Genomic DNA, 20,958 nt, shown 5'->3' on the forward strand with positions numbered 1-20,958 from the left:
TGATGTCCTTAATGTTTGAGTGAATCAGCCTAAAGAAACAATCAATGCACTTTCAACCAGCTATCAGCTACAGCTCACAGCTTTCTGCATTGTTTTCACCTTAATCTCTGCGAGCCCTTCACGCGTCCACCGGAACACTTTTCGAATTCACCAAACAAAAGAGCAGAACCCGTTTAAACCCACTCACTGTGCACATCTCCAAAAGGTCCATTCCAGGTCTACGTGACTTGATCAAAGAGGGAGAGGGCGCTTCCAGTCATGTTTGTCAAACATGCGTGATGTGAAGCATGACAGGAACAGAGACGCTGCACATACATTTGAAATATAGATATCAGAATATTATTTTGAATATTTTTGCGTGCCTCTTCTTGCAGTGGCTCATCCATAAAAAACAAAGCTAATATACAGCCTTATCTTGAGAGGTTATCCCTATGCTAAAATCATCTTCTCCAAAGTTTAATTATTATTTTTTAACGAGAAGGATTTAAGCAAACAAACTTGTGTGCAGAAAGAAGAGGAGGGAGACAGGGAGCGAAGTTTGAAAAGGGACGGGGGGTACAGCTGGCCAGTAACAGAGGGAGTGGTAAGGTGTGACGTCCCAGAGCAGGTATGAAAGTTTTGACCTGAAGAGACAGAGATTCGTCATTGCTCAATGACCACCGACTTGTCTCCGACTACTTCTTCTTCTTCTCTGGAATCCAGCAGCACACAGAAAAAGGTAAGATAGGCATGTTTGGTGCGTAATTACGCACTGACACAAGTTACATTTTGAATCCGGCTACAGTGCACTTTGATAAGCTTTTATGCCCTTGTTTAGAGCCTGTATTATACTTACTTTCCTTCGTGTTTCTGTAGATGGAGACCATCAGCCAGACTTTGGAACATGTATTGGTCACAGCTCATCATCAGAACTGTCTGACTGTGGGAGTTTATGAGTCTGCAAAATTCCTGAATGAGTAAGTATTAATGTAAAGCAATTCATTTGTACTGTCAGAATAATAGTGATTTTGACGCTATGTGGGGTTTATTATTCTCCTGTCCTACCCGCAGATACCCGGATGGCGCGGTGCTGTGTGTGCTGGCCCTTGATGAGGAGGATGAAGATGACGCTGCGCTGCAGATTCACTTCAAACTGCTGCAGGCTTTCTGCTACGACAATTACCTCGACATCCTGCGAGTGACGGGAATGAGGCGGCTCGCTCAGCTGCTAGAGGAAACCAGCAACAGAAGCGAATCCCGCGACCTGCATTGCATCTTGGTCACTGTAAGTCCAAACGCCTCATTCTGCTCCACTGCATTTGTCAAACTTTGCCAGTGTGGATCCCGACTTATTTTCTAGATAAACTCTGGTTAACATAAATATTCAACCATGCTTTGTTTTGCAGAACACTTCTGAACAGATTCTGCAGTGCGAGGCTCTTCAGCAGGTCGCCAGGTTCTGCGAGGAGAGCCGCCACAGGTACGAGTGTCTCCCCCACCTTGAGCTGCAGGACCGCTGACCTAAACTAGACCGCTGCAGAGCGGTTCGAATTAATGGAAACTGGCCCAAGTAGAGTAACGGGGTTTTGCTTTATCGGGAGTTCAGTTTGATCTGGTTCAGGACGGGAAGCTGAAGGCCACGAAGAGGTGTGTGAGAAAATGTCTAGACATGTGACCTGAGTGGACGGGTGGAAAACCGAGGAACTGCTCGTGAAACTCGAACAGCAGCCGGCAGAGGGTTCATCCAGACCCGTGTCAGATTTAATAGAGCAGTTGAGGACGATTTCGTTTTAAAACGCAATCATTTTGTTAAGCAGTGCATGCAAAATAAATTGCAGTTTATCAACTGAAAGAATGTGCTTCAGTATTCCCTACATTGCTCGTACATGATGGAATGTGGTCAGCTAACACAGTTTCACTCGTTCCCCTCTTTTTATTTTTCACTAATAAATCTAAAGTGTTTCATTCACATAATATTGTATAAAAAAATCACGTTGATGTTGATTAAACATCATTTTTGTAATTTACTGTCTGATGTCTAAATCTGTTGTCCGATGTTAATGAAGGCATCATACCCTTTTCTTCAATTCCACTGTGGGAGAGGTCGGTGTCATTTCTTTTCCAACACTAATTATATCTGTCTATCTTTATCCACCCTGAAGTTCCTGATTGTGTTTTAGTTCATTATTATCATAATTACGCCTGTCTTTACTAGATGCTGTGAACATGTGGTACGTGTGTGCCTTGAGGCGACTTTTGTTGTGATTTGGCGCTATATAAATAAAATTGAATTGAATTGAATATTAATGGAGCTGTTAATGCTAGATTGAACAGATAAGTCTTGCTAGCTTTTCTGCTTAGCTCTAGTCTTGCTAGAGATGCCGGACTAGAGCAGAGCAGATACTGAAGGACCCGTCCCATCCTGGCAACAAACTGTTCCAACTTCTGCAATCTGGTAGAAGGTTCCGCATCATCCGGGCAAGGACAGAGAGACTCAAGAGGAGCTTCTATCCCCAAGCCATCCGTGCCCTAAACACACACACCCGCCCTCTCACATCATCTATAATTGACTGAGACAGGACTCTTCCAGACACTAAACCAAGGCACAATGTACATTTCAATTCCTTTAATTTTAAATATGTTTATATTGTCTATCCTGTAAAATAGTCAGATGTCTATTCATATTAATGTACAGAATTCACCTGCTTGCTGCTACTACTACTTCAGGTTGGCCATTCTTGTATTTTGCTCGTTTGTGTTGTTGTGTTTGCACATCTCTGTTGCTTGTGGGGCTCGCACACAAGAATTTCACTCGCATGTGCTGTGCCAGTGTGCCTGCACATGTGATGTGACAATAAAAGTGATTTGATTTGATTTGCACATTCACCCAGTGTATATACTATATATATAATGTTCTTCCTCTAACCCCCCCATCATTTTTGCACATGTCGAGGAGCGTGTCAGGCTATTTCACTGTGTGTTATACTTGTATAACTACGCATGTGACAAATAAAGAACCTTGAACCTAGCTTGGAAGTTGTAGTGGGTTGAGTTAACTCTTGGATGCGTGCAAAGACTTCACACGTGAGGAAGTTGCTTGCTCCAAGAAAACAGGAATCGCCCAACGTGGGGCTCGAACCCACGACCCTGAGATTAAGAGTCTCATGCTCTACCGACTGAGCTAGCCGGGCGGTGTAGAAGGAAAACGATAAACCCGTCTCGATGTGTGTGTGTGTGTGTGTGTGTCTACCGGAGCTTTCTTCACGTGCTAAAGTCAAGACTGCAAGACCATGACTTAAGAAGATGGGTTTGTAAAAAGAAAACTTCCACAGTTTTCTGCCGCTGGTGCTAAATATGCGGGGAAAAAGCGGAAATAGAGGTCAGGTCAGTAACTTGGTCTAAGAATCGGTGTAAAATGGGACCGGAACATCCTGTCAATGCGTAATTACGAGTCATTGCAGAGATGGCACTCTCTGATAGGCATCTCCTTTATTTTACACACACTCTCTTTTTATTTATAAAAGAGAAAGCGCGTCTATCTGATTGGTCAAAAACTGTTGAGAAGGGACCGTGCTTTAGATTTAGCCCCCGGTGAGAGCGATTGTTTCTTTTCCTGGTTCACTCCCGCATTCCTGCACAAGTTGTGAACACACAACTCTCAAATCGTGTGAATCTATAACGTTTCTACTTTCATCCTGATGCTCGGTAGTGCAATTACCTATTAAAGTGAACTGAAATTAATTACTGTCCCCATACCATTTGCCAGCACAGGTCTTGTAAACAAAGGCAAAAACGAGGAAATACGCGTGCAGTCTTCTTCTGATGATTAGCTTCTGCAAAGGTAGCAAAAATCAGACGTAGGCGGACCACCTGTGAACATGGGGCAGAAAAAGCAGTTAAAACGAAAAAAACAAACTAATAATCAAACGTGATCTCCGCGTGCACAATGTGGGTTTGTCTGCAGCACCTCCAAGACCATAGTTACGTTTACAAAGCTAATCGCGTCAGTTCAGAGGATCTAGAATTGAAGAGTGGCAAGATCCTCAGTTTAAAGAAAAAAATGTGAAAAGGCTTTGACAGTTTTGTACCAGCAGCTACTGGAATTTCATCCTGGTGTAGACATATGAGTGAACAAAGGTGATTCGTTTTCTTTTTTTTCCCTTTTTTTGGTAATTTATCAGATTTGTGGGGTTGTAGTTAACGATGTTTCTGTAAAAAATTAATCTCTTCAGGTTTTATTGCACATTTGCTCATTTAGTTTCTAAGCATTTGACAATAGTAGTATTGAGACATTTAAAGACTGGATAGAAGAAACATTTATTGAAATAGCTCGCAAAAAAGTTTTCATTTGTGGAGACTTCAATATTGATTTGCTAAACCCAAATAAACATAAAACCACTGAGGAATTTATAAACACAATGCACTGTATGAATCTATTCCCTAAAATTACTAGACCTACCAGGATTACATCACATTGTGCAACTCTCATAGACAACATTTTTGCAAATGACATTGAAAATAAGACTGTAAGTGGACTCCTGATTAACGACATAAGTGACCATCTTCCAATTTTTACAATCTATGATAGGAATTACAAGATCAATAAAATGGACAGTAAAAAAGAGTACAGACGAGTAAGAACAGAAGAAAGAATGAATGCATTTAAAAAAGATTTATTGAAGGAAAACTGGGGTGAAGTATATCAGGAACAGGACGTTAATAGTGCTTATAATAAATTCCTTAGAATATTTACATTACTGTACAATACCAACTGTCCAATAAAGCAATATAGTAGGAAACAGAAATATATGGACTGTCCATGGATAACAAAAGGTCTGCAAAATGCATGTATAAAGAAAAATGCTCTATACAGAGAGTTCTTAAGAACGAGAACTAAAGATGCTGAAATCAGATACAAAAGATATAAAAATAGGTTAACTAATATATAGATTTAGTAAAAAGGAATACTATAAGAAGCAATTAGATATAAATAGAAATAATAATAAAAGATTATGGGAAATCCTGAACAGTGTTATAAAATGTGGGACTGGACAAAAGAACTATCCCAAGTATTTCATTTGTAATGACCATGAAGAATACAATATGGATGTTGTGGCAAATAGTCTCAATGAATTCTTTGTAACTGCTGGACCAAATTTAGCAAGAACAATCACTCATCCTGGGAAAGCACAGGAAAAACCCGATACACTGATTGACAGAAATCCATATTCTATGTTTCTCACAGCCGTTGATGAAAATGAAGTTCTTGAAATTGTCAAAAAATGTAAAAATCACAAATCTTTGGATTGTAATGATATTGATATGATAGTGGTTAAAAGAATCATTGAGGCTATTATAAAACCATTTACATACATCTGTAATTTATCATTTCAAACTGGTCGATTTCCAGACAGAATGAAAATAGCAAAAGTTATACCTCTATACAAATCTGGAAACAAACACCATTTCACAAACTACAGGCCTGTCTCTTTACTACCTCAATTCTCAAAAGTTCTTGAAAAACTGTTTAAAAACAGACTGGAAAAATTTATAGATAAACATAAACTACTCACTGAGAGTCAGTACGGATTCAGATCAAGCAGATCAACATCATCGGCACTATTAGATTCAATAGAATACATCACAAATTCCATAGACAAAAAGCAATATGTGGCTGGGTTATTCATAGACTTGACAAAGGCATTTGACACTATAGATCATGATATATTAATAAGAAAACTGGAACGTTATGGTGTCAGAGGGGTAGTTTTAGATTGGGTCCGGAGTTATTTAAGTGACAGAAAGCAGTTTGTGAAAATAAATGGTGGTTGCTCCTTATGTATGGACATTGCTTGTGGTGTACCCCAAGGGTCAGTTTTGGGTCCAAAATTCTTCAACTTGTACATTAACGACATCTGTAAAGTGTCCAAAGTATTAAAAATGGTTCTCTTTGCTGACGATACAAACATTTTTTGCTCTGGTGATGATCTGCAGAATTTATTGGAGGATATGACTAATGAAATAAGTAAAGTGAAGTTCTGGCTTGATAAAAACAAATTATCATTAAATTTGAATAAATCTAAACTTATGTTATTTGGAAATAGTAGTTTAAATACAAATGCAAAGATTCAAATAAATGGTGTTGATATTGAAAGAGTCAGTGAAAATAAATTTCTGGGGGTAATAATAGATGAAAAACTTAACTGGAGAGCTCACATAAGATATATTCATTCCAACGTATCACAAAGCATTGCAGTACTAAACAAGGCAAAACAGGTATTCGACAGAACATCACTTCATATTCTCTACTGTTCACTGGTTTCACCATACTTAAGCTATTGTGCAGAGGTCTGGGGCAATAACTATAAAACCACATTACATTCACTTTTTACTCTTCAAAAGAAAGCAATTCGAATCATCCACAATGCAGGTTATAGGGAACATACAAACTCACTATTTTTGCAGTCTGAAATATTGAAAATTGACGATATAGTGAAATTCCAAACAGCACAAATTCTATTCAAAGCAAAAAATAAAGAACTGCCAGGTAATATTCAGAGTATGTTTTTTTTGAAAGAAGGAAGTTATAATTTAAGGGGTTTTTGTAACTTCAAAACAATGAAGGTACGTACTACAAGAAAAGGCTTTTGTGTTTCTGTTCAAGGAGTGAAACTATGGAACAAACTGAATATGGAATTAAAGCAATGTCCAAACATAAAACTGTTCAAAAAGAGTTATAAAAATATGATCTTCTCGATCTATAAAGAAAAGGAAAATATTTAAATTAAGTGAATGTCTCTATTTAAAAACAAACAAACAAAAAATTCATGATGTGATATTATAGTATATAGTATATCAGAAATCTGTTCACTATTTTTATTACAAATTATATCAGTAAGGAAGCTGACTAAATATTCACTGATAATTTATGGGACAGGGGTGGGATTAAATAAGTGTATACTTCTTCCCACTCCCTTTCAACATGTAAATTAATCAGAATGGTTTTTTGTATGTAATTTGTATAGTATATATTTTTTTCTCTCATTTCTTTTCTAAATGTACTTGTATATTGTTCACATGTTGAAATAAATTACCAATCAATCAATCAATCAATAAGCTGAATGATAAAGATCAGAGATGAGCTCCCAATATGCCCTGGCGCAGCATGGGGATGATATGCCACTAAGGTGGCAGAGAAAAGGACACTAAAAAAACTGCTGGACATTATGAACAATGCTGGGCATCCTCTGCACACGGCCATTAACAACCAGAAGAGTCTGTTCAGTGACAGGTTGCTTCTCCCCAAGACAAGAACTAACAGACTTAAAAACTCCTTTGTCCCACACGCCATCAGACTGTTTAACTCCTCTCTGGAGGGGAGAGGGAGGGGAGACAGGAGGACAAAGGAGGGGGGAACAACTAAGCTGCAGTGCCTCTTCACCTCACTGTGCAATACCTTTTGTGCAATACTTTTGTTAATAGTCAACGGTGCAATAGACTCCATACTTGAAATGTGCAATTCACTTGTATTTTTATTTATTTTCATTCCTATTTATTCTATTTATCCCCTTCGTGTATATATATATAACTCTGTAACTCTGTAACTTCTGTCGGTGCTGTGTTTTTGGAAACCGAATTTCCCAGAGGAGCCCACCCGAGGGATTAATAAAGTTTTATCTTATCTTATCTTATGATATGAGGGAAACAATGAAAGTAATGTACTTTATAATTAAAAAAACTGATTTATGTAGAAGTTCGTGACGTTAAAAAAAACAAACAAGCAAAAAAAAAAAACAAACAAACGAAAAATGTGTTCTTAGATTTTTCCAGCTTCTTTATTAAAAGATTTATTTCCGGTCCCACATTTATTTTGAAATGCAGGACCGGAAGCTGTTTCGTTAACGCAGGTGCTGGCGCGTTTTTTGAAGGTTTGTGAAATGGTTGTATCTGTAACTATTTACAGCCATGACTGAACTGGCCGAAAACGGAGTCTGTCTGGTACGTGTTTATATTATTTATTTGTGTATTATGTGTATTTGCTATTTTAATGAACAAAACAGCCAGACGGCGACTAATAACAGTACAACAAACCTCAAAGGCAGCTAGCTAGCTACACACCAAACCGAGGGCCTGAAGGGTTGAAGATATTTTATAATGTGCTGAGTTTAGCCTGTGTGCTGGAGTAGCTAACAGTTTTCTGTCCTCAGGAGGAGTCCGTGAAAGACCAAAGTTCTCTGGCAGAAGTTTTCAGGGATGCCCTGGAAATATCCCAAGTGGGTTTGAAAGTTAAATATCTACATTATTCCACAAGTGGCCTTCATTTCACATTGTGGGTCACATACAGCACACTTTAATCTTAAGCGGGCCAGACCAGTGAAACTCCCCTGTCACCGTACAGAATCTATAATTGCACATTTATTCCCAAAGATATCCTAATACAGGGAAAAAAATCACATTTTTTGTTTGTTTGTTTGTTTTTTTAACACAAAGCTGCACCAAACTGCAAAGACCACCCATTAAATTATATTCAAAGTTAAGGGTATGCAATGCATAATAATAAATGTGATAATTTTTTTACTGTAAATTTCTGGGTTACCTCTGCAGTTTCTGTCAGTTTAACTGAAAGATTTGTTCTTCAACTTGGTTATGTTTTTACAGTATATTTTATTGAGGGAAAAAAGAGAGATGTGGCAGAGATGAAGACCCAACTCAGGTTGAGCAGTTTTGAGTCAAAGTTAGAGAAGATTGGCTGATATGGTTTGGAAATGTGTAGAGCTGGGATAGTGAATATTTTGGACAAAGGATGTTGAATATGGAGCTACCAGGATGGAGGAAAATAGCAAAACCTCAGAGAAGATTGACTGACGTAGTGAAGGAGGACACACACAGCGGGATATTGGGGATAGAGTGAGATGGAGGCAGATAATCTGCTGTGGTGACCCCTAAAGGGAGCGTCCAAATTAAAAGAAGACATTTGTTCAGCGTAACAGGCATTTCTGTTTTTAAGGATGTTACTTTCCAAAGAAATGGCACAAAGGAAAACAGAATCTGAGTATCTGAGCCAAAAGTTAAATGCTTTGTGCTTTAAATTGTAAATAAATAGACATTTCCACCATAACCAGTGGATAACTGCTTTATGAAGGTGACTAGAATGCGGTAAAATGGTCTTTTTCCAGCTTTTATAATACTGTGGCTTCCATGTCATAGTAAAAATTGTACAAATTTTGGATAAGGTGTGTGTGTGTGTGTATACACAGGATGTGACTTTGACAGGGCTTGAAGCCTCAGAGGATGCAGACAGCAGAGAGGAGCCAGAACATGGGGCTGGACAGAATGACGGACAGAAGGCCTGTCCATCTTCAGCTGACTCTGCTGATCCTGAGTCAAAGGTAATGACCTCACAGACAGGTGAGGGCTAATCTGCAGAAGCAGTTTTTAAGTGTAGCCCAGAGCTTCGGAGCAGATACGTGGGACTTTGCTGCACTCTGCAGACAGAGATCAAGAACTGCAGAGAAGTTGAGAGAACTACAAGTTTGTGAGCTTATAATTTTGTCACTTAAATTACTGTCTCAGAATTTGTTCTGTCTTTTCATAACTTGATGCAGGATCAACTAACAAACTACTCCCTGACCAATTAAAATAAAAAATTTAGTAAACACACCTATTGCTATTTTGGTGATTTCAATAAATAATATGTTGTGCAAAAAAACCCCTGTTATGTCTCACAGTGGGTCGTGGGAGCTCAGTGTCGGGCAGTGTGGTCTGTAGATGGGAAGGAGTATCCAGCAACTGTGGTGTCTGTGGATGGCAACAACTGCAGAGTTCATTTCACTGGCTATGGCAATGAGGAGGACATGGAACTGAGTGCGCTTAAGAGTCCTAATGCTACACCACAAATGGAGAACTCACATGCTCAGGTTAATGCACTTTAACATATTATGGCAATATTTAATGGGTTAAAGTGCAAGTCAGTGGTTGTTCTTGACTCCTCAGCTGTAAAAAGCTGATGGGGTATTGACCTTGATCTCTATGTCAGAGTGAGTTTTCTGAAAGTCTTGTTGAGGGGTATCACTGGCAGTTGTCAGTATTTTTAAAATCATCGTTTAAAAATTCTTTCGATACCTGCTTATTAGTTATTTGAGAAGAACAACTAAAGGCACATGGTAACAGCTGAGGAAGCTCTGCTTGGCTGTGGTATGTAGTCAAAAGATCAATCGGAAAAAATGTCTTAATTCAGTTTTGTTAAGCAACACATTCAGAGTGAAGAATGATTCATCATAGTTTGTGTGTTAACTTTCCTTAAATACTTCATCAAATATTGTCAGTATCTGTTGCTGTTGTTGTGATGATGATAATAGTAATAATAATAAATATTAAAAATATTAAGCAGTAAGTGGTTCCTCACTATTGACTGTTCCTTCCGTCGTCCTATGGTCACAATAACCCAGTGTAATGGGTGGGAAATATTATTATTGCATAAAGTGATACTCATCGTGTCTTGGGGACATCTGTTATGTCAGCTGATTGTGTCAAACACTCTGTGCACCCAACCCAATGAGGAATCAAATTTAGGGTTCAGCATCAACCTCACGTTGTTGGCTTGGCAAACCAACAGAGCATCTAATTCAAGCACCCTCTCCTCACAGTCCTCAAGACATCTGTAATTTATTAGTTCTCTGCAAACACCAGCTTTGCAAGTAACAATAAAGAGCCACTTACTGCTTAAGAGTGAAAGTGGACAGTTTTCCTTGTTTTCCTTCTGTTTTTCCTGAAACATAAAATGTATTGCTGCAGTCAGGACCAACACAAGAGTGACCATAAACTGCTTTTTAGTTTCCTTGTTTTCCGTTGACTTATTGGTTCTGTGACTTGGTAGCTAACATAAACTATCGACTACAGACAATCAGCCAATCTAGTGATGCCATTTAGGCAGGATGGTGGTATACATGCTTTAAGTACCATAACCTAAAACACTTTTTTTTTTTTTTTTTTTTTTGCTTCATGAACAGCGTTAAATCTGCGAGTTTTTTAGAGTAGTGCTGGTGTAAATTTAGCTTAATAAAAGTAGTTTTTTGTATCCACTTGATTGAATACAGAAAACCAGTTGGAATCACAATATACATCAAAGTACATCATTTTTTTAATGGTAAACGGCCTGTATTTGTATAGCGCTTTACTAGTCCCTAAGGACCCCAAAGCGCTTTACACTACATCCAGTCATCCACCCATTCACACACTGGTGATGGCAGCTACATTGTAGCCACAGCCACCCTGGGGTGCACTGACAGAGGCGAGGCTGCCGGACACTGGCGCCACCGGGCCCTCTGACCACCACCAGTAGGCAACGGGTGAAGTGTCTTGCCCAAGGACACAAACACCGAAACTGTCCAAGCCGGGGCTCGAACCGGCAACCTTCCGATTACAAGGCGAACTCCCAACTCTTGAGCCACGATCGCCCTGAAAATGTAAATCTGTATTCAGTAACTGGTTATATGTGTTTCAGGACTGGAAGCCTGGTTCTCAATGTCGGGCGGTGTATTCAGAGGATGGTTTGTTTTATCCTGCTGTGGTTCTGTGGGTAAAAGGTCAGCGCTGCCGCATTCGCTTTGATGACTACAACAATGAGGAGGAGCAAGATGTTAACTGCCTGCTGAGTCCCGATGAGCTCTATGGACCCAGCAGAGCCGCCACAATCAAGGTAGAGACCCACACCAGGCTCTGAGTGATGGGGAAATGTCTATAAAGAGTCTAGACAGTATTGACAAGTGAGACAGTCTAGATAAGATAAGATAACCTTTATTAGTCCCACACGTGGGAAATTTGTTTGTCTAAGAACCTTTCCTGGTCCAGATCACAGGTTAATACTAGAGATGGACCGATCCGATATTACGTGTCGGTATCGGTCCGATACTGACCTAAATTACTGGATCGGATATCGGAGAGAAATAAAAAATGTAATCCGATCCATTAAATATCACAAGAGCACCTCACAAAACTTGCGACATGGCATAACTCTGCTCATAACCGTAGCACGTCGGAGCAGTGTGGTCACGTGATAGAGCGGCTGTGGCGTGCGAGACCTGTTGTCTGGTTGAGCATTTGGAGCTTCGCTACCAACCCGGCATTTCATCTCCGACAAAGTGATCCCAGAGAGAAGTTAAGCAAGTGTGTAAGTTCATCTCTGAATGTTTGTAAAGCATTCCAGCGTTAAGCTTAACAACCGATATATGGAGCGACTGCCCCCCCCTCCCTGATCAATGATCAGCTGATCGGCTTTTCTGTCGCGAGTCCGTGTCTCTTCTTTGTTTTTGTCCCACTTTGCAGCAGAAAGAGGAAACCAGCGGCTGAACAACAGCAGCACGTTTAAGCTTGATCAGCTGTTGTTAGAATTTATTTAATATTTCTTTCTACACCAGGATCTTTTTCTACAGCTGACGGCTGTAACTGTGCAGGGGCGGATCTAGCAAAGTTTAGCCAGGGGGGCCGAGAGGGCATGAACAGGGAAAAGGGGGCACAAAGACATACTTTTCTTTCTTATTCTCATTTAAAATGTCGAGCTTTTAATAAATAATTATCTGAATCTTACACCCAAAGTTTTAATCTGATGTAAAATGTATAGAAGTCCATTACTGTATATACTAACTGTTAAGTCTAATATATATACCCTAGTAAGCTATAGTACTTCTTCCTTTGGGAAGGTACCATCTGTGTAGTCTGCAGTTCTGTTGAAGAAAGATGTTGAATCTATTTAATTATTGTGGAAAAATAATTGATTTCTGTGCATTTTTTTTCACACTGCATCAAATTAAAGTTGATTACGTCGATTAAGCATCATGAGGTGTAGCGTGGGGGGGTGGTTCCTTTTTTTTTTTCTTTTTTTTGCTGGGAGTTTGCAACCCTATTAATTAGATTGCTTACTCTTTAAAATACCAGAATAGGGAGGCTGGAGCAGGTTTAAGTTTATTAGATTGATCAGTTTTGCTGAACTATGAAATATTTTGGGTGCAGTGTGTTTTTTACATACAGGTGTAACAGAATAGCTTTAGTGTTTGTTTGTTTTTTTTTAAACTTGAATTTGAACTTATACAAAATGAAACAAGATATTAAAAAAACAGTTTTAATTAAAAAACACACTATATCAGATTTATATCCAAATTTATGATATCGGTATCGGACATAAAAAAGTGGTATCGTGCCATCTCCAGTTAATACCACCTCAGGTGGTTTTTCAGCTGTTTGTGCTGCTACTCAGTTGTTTTACAGAGGGTTATTACTTCAGTTGAAGTCAACTTTATAGCACCAAATCAAAGTGCTTTATATTATAAAGACCCTACAATTATACAGTAGCTCCTGTCTTTGATATGGATATGAACACTTGAGAAAAAATGTTTTGTTGTAGCGAAGCGGCAGTCTCAGTCAGCTCAACATTGCAGTTCCCTTAAAGATAACTTGAGGTTGGCTCTCGCTGTCTCTGCTTGAGTTTAGTGAAATTCTGGTATTATTTTTGTACGTTGTTTAGCTCTGATCGGCAGTTATCTGCACCTGTGCAGTATAGGTGGATATAACATGCTAATCAAGCTAGTCACCGAAGCTGTGATGTCTACCTTTTATATGTGATCTATGTTCAGGATGAAAGAAAGTGTTCAGGACTTTTCAAAGCAGTAGAGAAACAATAGTAACAAAAAATCATTTAGATTTATGGACCAACATTGTGTGCATTTTTAAAAAATAACTGAACCACTGCACGAATATGAAAGCAGTTAAACTAAAATAATAAAAAACAAAATACATTTCTTTATTAAAGGACTCTTTTAATTAGATGTAGCTCACTTCTGATCCTCCCTGCTGTCTGATGAGGGCAGAATCTCACCTCTTTGATGTGGTCTAAAAGCTTTTCTCATCATTGATATGAAGTGGAGGCGCAGTCTTTCTGTTTTAACTATTCAAAATGATGTTTTTGGGTTGTTTTGTTAGTTCTGCTCTCTTTTGTGTTTTTAATTTCATTGATCGGTGTCTTTATGCCCCATAAAGAAAAAAAGGTGTTGTGTTGTTCTCCTGTAGGCCAGCAACTGGAGGTCCAATTTAACAAGCAGGCGGAGAAGTAGGGAGAACCAAGGAGAACGAGGAGCAGAGAGGAGGTCTGCAGGGAAAGATGATCAGAACTACTCCAGAGTGAGTCTCCATTTGTGGTCAAGAATCTAAATAGTGATTCATGGGTGAGTGATCAAAACATTAGAGCCTTCAAGAGGTTTATAAAAGCCTAAAAAGTTGATTCTGTTCATCTGGATGTTTTCAGTTTGAGAAACGTTTCGTCATCATCAGGTGACGTCTTCAGTCTCAGCTGACTGCAGGTTTCAATCTTATAAACAGCACATTTGCATAATGACTGAAACCAGCCCACTGAAGGAACAATGGGCTGGGAGGGCAGTTCCTTAATCTTAATTATGCAAATTCTAATGACCACTGATCAATGGCCATGAGTCCCATTCACAGAGAGTTGGGGAATGGTGACAGATGTACCCTTAGGCCCCTCCTCCATTCAGAGATGGTCTTTCCCTTTTCACGTAAATGGCCTCCTTGACTCCGCCCTCAAACCAGCGTTCCTCCCTGTCCAGGATGTTACATCCTCATCATTGAAAGAGTGTCCACTGGCCTGTAGGTGTAAACAGACTGCAGAGTCCTGGCCTGACGAGGTGGCTCTGCTGTGTTGTACCATCTGCTTAGCCAGAGGTTGTTTGGTTTCCCCGATGTATAAATCCTGCCAATCCTCCTGGCACAGCGTTGGAGTGGACCAATTTTTGGCGCAGCGTGAGACTCTGTGTTTAGAAAAAAATACGTCTCAACTATTGTGATACTTCTGACACGTACGGGGTAGTGCTGGGCCATATCATACTGTTCACGGTAATAGCGGTATAATGTTGGGCAACAATAAGAAAATGAAATATCACGATAGAATATGGGTAAAACACGCATGCGCAGTGCCTTTGTTTTCATACACACATGGCGGCGGCGGGGAATGAGAAGGGCGAGAGCGGATCGTTGAATGAAACGGATGAACCAGAACTGGTTCTGGTTCAGAATGTACTGCGCTTCAACATAATGTTACCGTATTGTGTGTGTATAACCTCTTTTTAAGTGTTGTGGACATTATACATGGTTATGCTGAGGATATGTCGGCCAGTTTCCACTGGAAACGCCTTTTGGTTAAACTGTCAGCGAGGAATTTGCATTTGCACTGTTACATTTTTATATAACTTTAATGCAAAAAACAGCTGCTTGTTTAAGTGAAAATACATTGATGGGATTTTTTGCACTAATAAAGTTGTGGAGTTGTAAAGTATTTTGTCTCGTGTCAATTATATCGTCAGTTATATCGTTATCATAAATTTTCAAATGTATGTTGTGATAAATATTTTTGGTCACATTGCCCTGCTCTAGTACGGGATCACTGCTGTTTTTCGCTTAAGCTGTGATTGTGATTTTTATCAGTTACGTTATTCAGCTCCTGCTCAAACTGTACGATTGACTCGCAGGGGTGAGAAGTTCGTAGGTCTCACACTGTGCGTCCATAACATGAAGCTTAAAACACAAAATCTGTCTCTCCCTCTCTGTCTTTCACTCACACAGACACCAACATCAACTTTGCTAATGAAAAACATTGATCAGGCAGCTGTGATTGAGCAGCAAAGTCCATCCAACTATTTTCACGGTTGTTGTGGTCGTGATAATTTTGTGAGGCCACATCGAAAATGCTCGGATGAGCCAAAGTTCTACAAGTCGTGCCTCCATCGCTTGTGTCCAGATCACACGCTGCGCTGCCGTGCTGCTCCGACTTTTCAGGATTTCAGACAGGTTTGATTTTCTTACGACCAAACGATTGATGATCGGGAGCTGGTCGTGAGGTGTTAATCGCTTCTCGTTACCCCGTGTATACGAAACACGACACACGATTAAGGCCAAACTCGGGCCGATCCCCAAAACGGTCGCACGACTGAAAAATCGGCTCAAAATGGGCCAAAAATCGCACAGTGTGAGCCCAGCATTAGGCTGCGCTTCTCCTTCTTTCCTGGATCGGCTGGAGCTTTCTTTAGGCAAAGAACATTTCCAGCTGGGACAACCACCTTTACTCAGGACCTTCTTGGTGTGATCTGGGCTTTGATCAGTGGTTGTTGATCAATGGTCATGAGAATTTGCATATTAATGATTAAGGAACTGACCTCCCAGCCCATTGTTCCTTCAGTGGGCTGGTTTCAGTCATTATGCAAATGTCCTGTTTATAAGATTGAAGACTGAAGACGTCACCTGGATGATGACGAAACGTTTCTCAAACTGAAAACATCCAGATAACAAAATCAACTTTTGGGATTTACTTACCTGGATGACATCAGTATGCATCAAGACACTAGCACTACTGATGTTATCCTGAAACTGCAGACTAAGCAACCAAGATCATAACTAGTTTCTACTTCTAACTTAAAAAGTCATATAACCAATCATTTAAATGCCGGTTGGATTACTGATCACACTGTTCACTTTGATGTCAATTCAGCAAAGTTTAATAGATACACTACAAGTGTTTTCACTCAGTATAGCCTAATTTATTTATAATTTGTCTCATAGCTAGTATCTACTTTACAGAAAAGATTCCTCTGATATTTTGTGTTTTTTGTCTTGTGTTTTTGCAGGATAAGGAGAGACCTGGTGATCAGCGCAAAGTGGAGAAAGAAGCTGAGGAGAAGAAAGAAAGCCAGCAGACAGTAGGAGCAGAAAAGACAACCAGTCACAGCTTCCGTCCTTTTCCTCCTCCTCCTCATTTGGGCTCAGAGGTAAACCTACATTTATTCAAATTATGAGATTTTTTTCTTTCTTGAAAAATAAAAATAAATCCCAAATAAGTCCAGATGTTTTTAAATGCTCTGATTTTTCTCTAATGTCTCCGTCTTTGTTTTATAAACCTGTCTGTAGGAACTAGCAAAAGACTCAACAGCACCATCTGGTGACTAAAAAAGGAAGTGATTTTAATTTAGTACCGCAAAGTTAAATTTATAATAGCAATTTAAATAATAATATAGCAATATTTTGTCTCTGTGCGTTAACACAACATGGATACACAAAACATTGCAATGCTGTGCTGTATCCATTTTTTCTGCCATTTCTAATCGTTATCTGCTTAATGTGGACGTTGTTCACGTTTTCTTTTTCAGTGACACATGGAAATCAAATTCTCTTTACTTTGGATCAAGTTAATGTTTATCAATGTTGTTTTTAATGTAATAATAATGTTTCCTGTGCCGGTGTCTCCCTCGTCAGGATCGCGTGTCCTTCCTGGCTCCACCCCCTTTTCCTCCTCCTCCTCCCTCGTGGATGTTTGGTGGGAAAGAGTCTGATGGCTCTCCTGGCACTGATTCCACATCCAGCATGTTGATGTTGTGGTACATGTGTGGCTTCCACACGGGCAGCTTCATGGTCAGTAGCAGGTTATTAGACAGTGTCCCGATTTGTTGATGTTGGGCTGTATAAAGGGCTGTACACGCCCTGTATGCGTAAACAGAGTATATTATCATGCATCATGACAGTTAGCTGCAACACCTTTTATGGTATTGAAGTTTATACTTCACTAACGGTTCCAACGCTCTTTCACCCCCAGCTGTTTCCTGTTGTTCTCGTTATGGGGCCCATGGTCGTATATCACACGTCCTGAGGACATATGAAGAGTATAAAAAGCTCTTTATGAATGAATATGACCTGATAAATCACAAAATGTGTGACTGCCATTTAAACAAAACAAGTTGACAATTGTGACAAAAAATAATACATCTTCATCCATGTCTGTTGTCTTCATATATGAGGTATCTCTGAAGTACGCAGCACTTGAGAGGTCACGTGTTTTATCCAAACCATGTGACCAGTTGGTTTGATGGTACAGTTGTAATGAACTGCCAGTTAAGGGTATCACTGGATGTAGTGTTAGGGGAGGTTATAATAAACCTTAAAAAGTTGACCTCTGGTAATATTTTGCATATTAATCTCACAACTGCAGCTCATTGTGCTGAAATTATATAAAATCTGTTCCTTCAGAACAGCCAAACATAAATGGTGGATCTTACTTGACGTCACCTACTTTTTAGCCTGAAGTGACAATATCAAGACAAGTGGGTGGAGTTCCTCGTTAGCAAGCTTCATCCATAAACTGTTTGGCATTAAGTGAGTAACAGACAGTATAATGGTCCATTCACTGAAACACTGGAACAGTTAATCCTGAAAGCTGCGTTAGTTGTCAGATAATTGCATCAGAAATGCTACAAAGTCACCAGCAGCACAAACATGACCTGAGGTGAAGCCCAGTAGATGCTAGCTAGTAGAAAGCATCATGTGTTAGATGAATTATAGCAGCGGTCTCCAACCTTTTTTGCGCCACGGACCGGTTTATGCCCGACAATATTTTCACGGACCGGCCTTTAAGGTGTCGCGGATAAATACAACAAAATAAAACTAGTACCGGTACCGAAAAACAGAAGATTTATTCATAACACACGTGAAAAGACCCAGGAAAACAGAGTAAACGATAAAAACGATAACAAAATAACGCTGAAAACCGATAAAAACCCTGAAAACCAGACATTTCACACCTGAGCCTCAACTCTCGCGGCCCGGTACCAAACGACTCACGGACCGGCCCGGGGGTTGGGGACCGCTGAATTATAGAACGTAGAGATGTATTAAAAAAAAACAGTAAATGATACTGATTGCATTGAAATGTAACTGAGTAGTGAACACTGTAAGAGCTGGGGGTGACACTCAGGACTTTGCTTGTGTCATTAAATTAATTTTTTGTAGCTCAGTTATAAATATAAGAATGTGACACTTGCTTTTAAACTTATGTGTCGTGAATTTGTTTCAGGCTCAGCAGATGTTCAAGCCGGCCTCCAGAGACTGAGGTGAGAATCCACACTGAACATGTGCGCAGACTCAGACAGGCAGGAATAGAATGTCGTGATAATGCGCTTCACACAAAGGCATCACAGGAAAACATGTCAGTGTATATATAAAAAGTTTTTTAAGGTATATTTATGCCATGGAGTGTATACATAGCTTCATAGAGTAGTGGTTTACACTTTTGTAACGTGAAAGATCTCCAGTTTGAGTTTATTATATTTGTTTTCTATAACCAAAACTTCTATCTGGTCTTTAAGTGATGACGTGATGAACCCTTTCAGGTCCAAACTACTCTGTGTTTATTAAGGCTGTTGTGTTTTTAACATGTTTTAATGTTTTGTATCTTGTTCTGTTTAATCTCAACAAGCCCGTAAAAACAGTCAGTGATCACTGTCGGCCTCTCTCGGTTTTAATCATCACTGTTCATTTTACAGCTCAGTGTTTAAACCCTTACGATGTAGCTGCAGCCCAGCAGCAGTATATGAATGACTAACCTCGTACTGTGGATGGATTATCTCAGTTGTTCTCCTGACTGAAGTTTGGTCCTTTTACAGCATCCTGCCATGCCATTACATTTGTCTCTAACCATCAGGAACCCTCAGGTTAACTTTTATCCAGTGGAAAAGTGTTAGCTTCATCCTCCAGCTTCACTGTGTTTATGCTAAACATAGCTGTGTGGCTAGCAATCACGTAGCACATCATTATATACCAGCTAGCCCAACTTCAGTAACCCTACAAACGTCACTGCTGTTTAGTTTTCTGTCTTCATTTATGTTGGAAGTGATAGCAGAGCTGTACGTTTGAATTTATTCAGAAACCTCTCAGTCAGAACATGCTATATCATGCTTAGGTGGAAGCTAGCGAGCTAACTTCCTGCTAACTTCTAACTTTGTTAAATGTAATCAGTTCTATTTTCATGGATGCCTGGATGTTAAACTTCATTGTTACACCTGGTAAAGCAGCAACGCTGATCATTTTATTAAAGATGAAAGAATTTAGGCAGTTTGTAACTCTCAGTGATGCTGCAGTGTTCGTTTGACTTTATAACCTGCAGCAGAGTTTGGGCCTGACACGGCTGATGACGTCAGACTTAAAGACCAGATGGACGTTATTTTTCTGTCATTTAATTGTTCATCGGTCACTTAATTCCTCTGTTTAGCCTAAATGGCCATTGAGGAGGTCTTTATAAATAGGAAAAGCTTTAAAAGTCCCAACATTGGCTCAGATGACAGTTGCAAGTTATGGACCAGAGGCCTGTATTATAAGCATAATTTTGGCTTATTGGGGTTAACCCTGGGTGTTTTGTACTGTGAAGGTGGTTCACGTCTTACTGGGGTAAATCATCTTGGAAACGTATGCTATAGGCCTGTGGAGCAGGTTAGGTTCCAGATTAGAGGTAAGCAGATATGAAATCACGGCCTGCTGACCAATCGATTATCCAGATAATGGTGTCACTGTTCCTGGAAGATCTCTCTCACAGTAGCGTTTCTCTTCAGTTGTGTTTCTACAGACTTACCTGATTAAAAGGAAAAAGACAAAGTTTGAATGAGTGCAGGATCTGAGCAGCGCGACTGATCTTAAATGTATGCATTTATTTCTTTTATTTCTTTACTGTAGAGTCGAGAGAATCAAGGGACAAGATACAGTTGGGATGTTCATCTTTCATTCACAGCTCACGTGTATTCTGATTATTGTTTGTATTTCTACAAGTATCTTATTTGTTCTTAGTTGAATGTTGTCATGGAAACTGTGCACGTAGTGGAATTTTTGTTGTTGTTTATTTTTTTTGAAGCGAATATGAAGTGTTTGTTTCAAAGTTGCAGCTGTTGACAAATTAAATCAGATTATTTGGAGAAAAGAGTGTTTTGTTATTAAAAAGAAAGCTGGATTACCTCTGAGCGTCATCTTCTTCTGTGTCTTAAAAAACAGATCAACTTCCTGTGGCAGGTTCTGATCCTGCACATGGTTTTATTTTTGCCGGTTGACATTTGCTCCTCATTCATGCCACTGAACTTTACTCTAACCCCCTTTCTCTGCTTGCGT

The 20,958-nt window shown here is 39.5% G+C and overlaps 2 protein-coding genes and 1 non-coding gene across 5 annotated transcripts; 2 read left to right on the plus strand and 1 right to left on the minus strand.

Annotated features, from left to right (window-relative positions):
• Positions 1–254: 254 nt before the first annotated feature.
• On the plus strand, positions 255–2,922 carry LOC146653272 (growth arrest and DNA damage-inducible protein GADD45 beta-like). The gene is made up of 4 exons (XM_085381681.1): positions 255–718; positions 856–956; positions 1,051–1,264; positions 1,386–2,922. Exons 1-4 carry the CDS (start codon positions 653–655, stop codon positions 1,497–1,499), a joined length of 495 nt encoding a protein of 164 aa, XP_085237807.1. The 5' UTR covers positions 255–652; the 3' UTR covers positions 1,500–2,922.
• A 175-nt stretch (positions 2,923–3,097) lies between these two features.
• trnak-cuu (transfer RNA lysine (anticodon CUU)) lies at positions 3,098–3,170 on the minus strand. Its single transcript has one exon. It is a non-coding gene; the product is annotated as a tRNA-Lys (tRNA).
• A 4,692-nt stretch (positions 3,171–7,862) lies between these two features.
• Positions 7,863–20,791, plus strand: LOC146653274 (uncharacterized). 3 transcript variants are annotated; one of them, XM_085382303.1, is made up of 10 exons: positions 7,863–7,977; positions 8,187–8,252; positions 9,237–9,368; positions 9,708–9,896; positions 11,483–11,677; positions 14,041–14,151; positions 16,665–16,805; positions 17,290–17,445; positions 18,881–18,917; positions 20,533–20,786. In XM_085382303.1, exons 1-9 carry the CDS (start codon positions 7,945–7,947, stop codon positions 18,914–18,916), a joined length of 1,059 nt encoding a protein of 352 aa, XP_085238429.1. In that variant the 5' UTR covers positions 7,863–7,944; the 3' UTR covers position 18,917; positions 20,533–20,786. The 3 variants fall into 3 exon arrangements, with proteins under 3 accessions (XP_085238429.1, XP_085238431.1, XP_085238430.1); XM_085382305.1 differs by lacking the exon at positions 9,708–9,896 and having other exon boundaries at positions 20,533–20,791; XM_085382304.1 differs by lacking the exon at positions 8,187–8,252 and having other exon boundaries at positions 7,872–7,977.
• The last annotated feature ends 167 nt before the right edge of the window (positions 20,792–20,958 follow it).

Source organism: Rhamphochromis longiceps, linkage group LG15 (assembly GCF_057381845.1).
Source record: "Rhamphochromis longiceps isolate RC_006_pf linkage group LG15, R_longiceps_female_GT1.1, whole genome shotgun sequence".
NCBI classification, from domain to species: Eukaryota; Metazoa; Chordata; class Actinopteri; order Cichliformes; family Cichlidae; genus Rhamphochromis; species Rhamphochromis longiceps.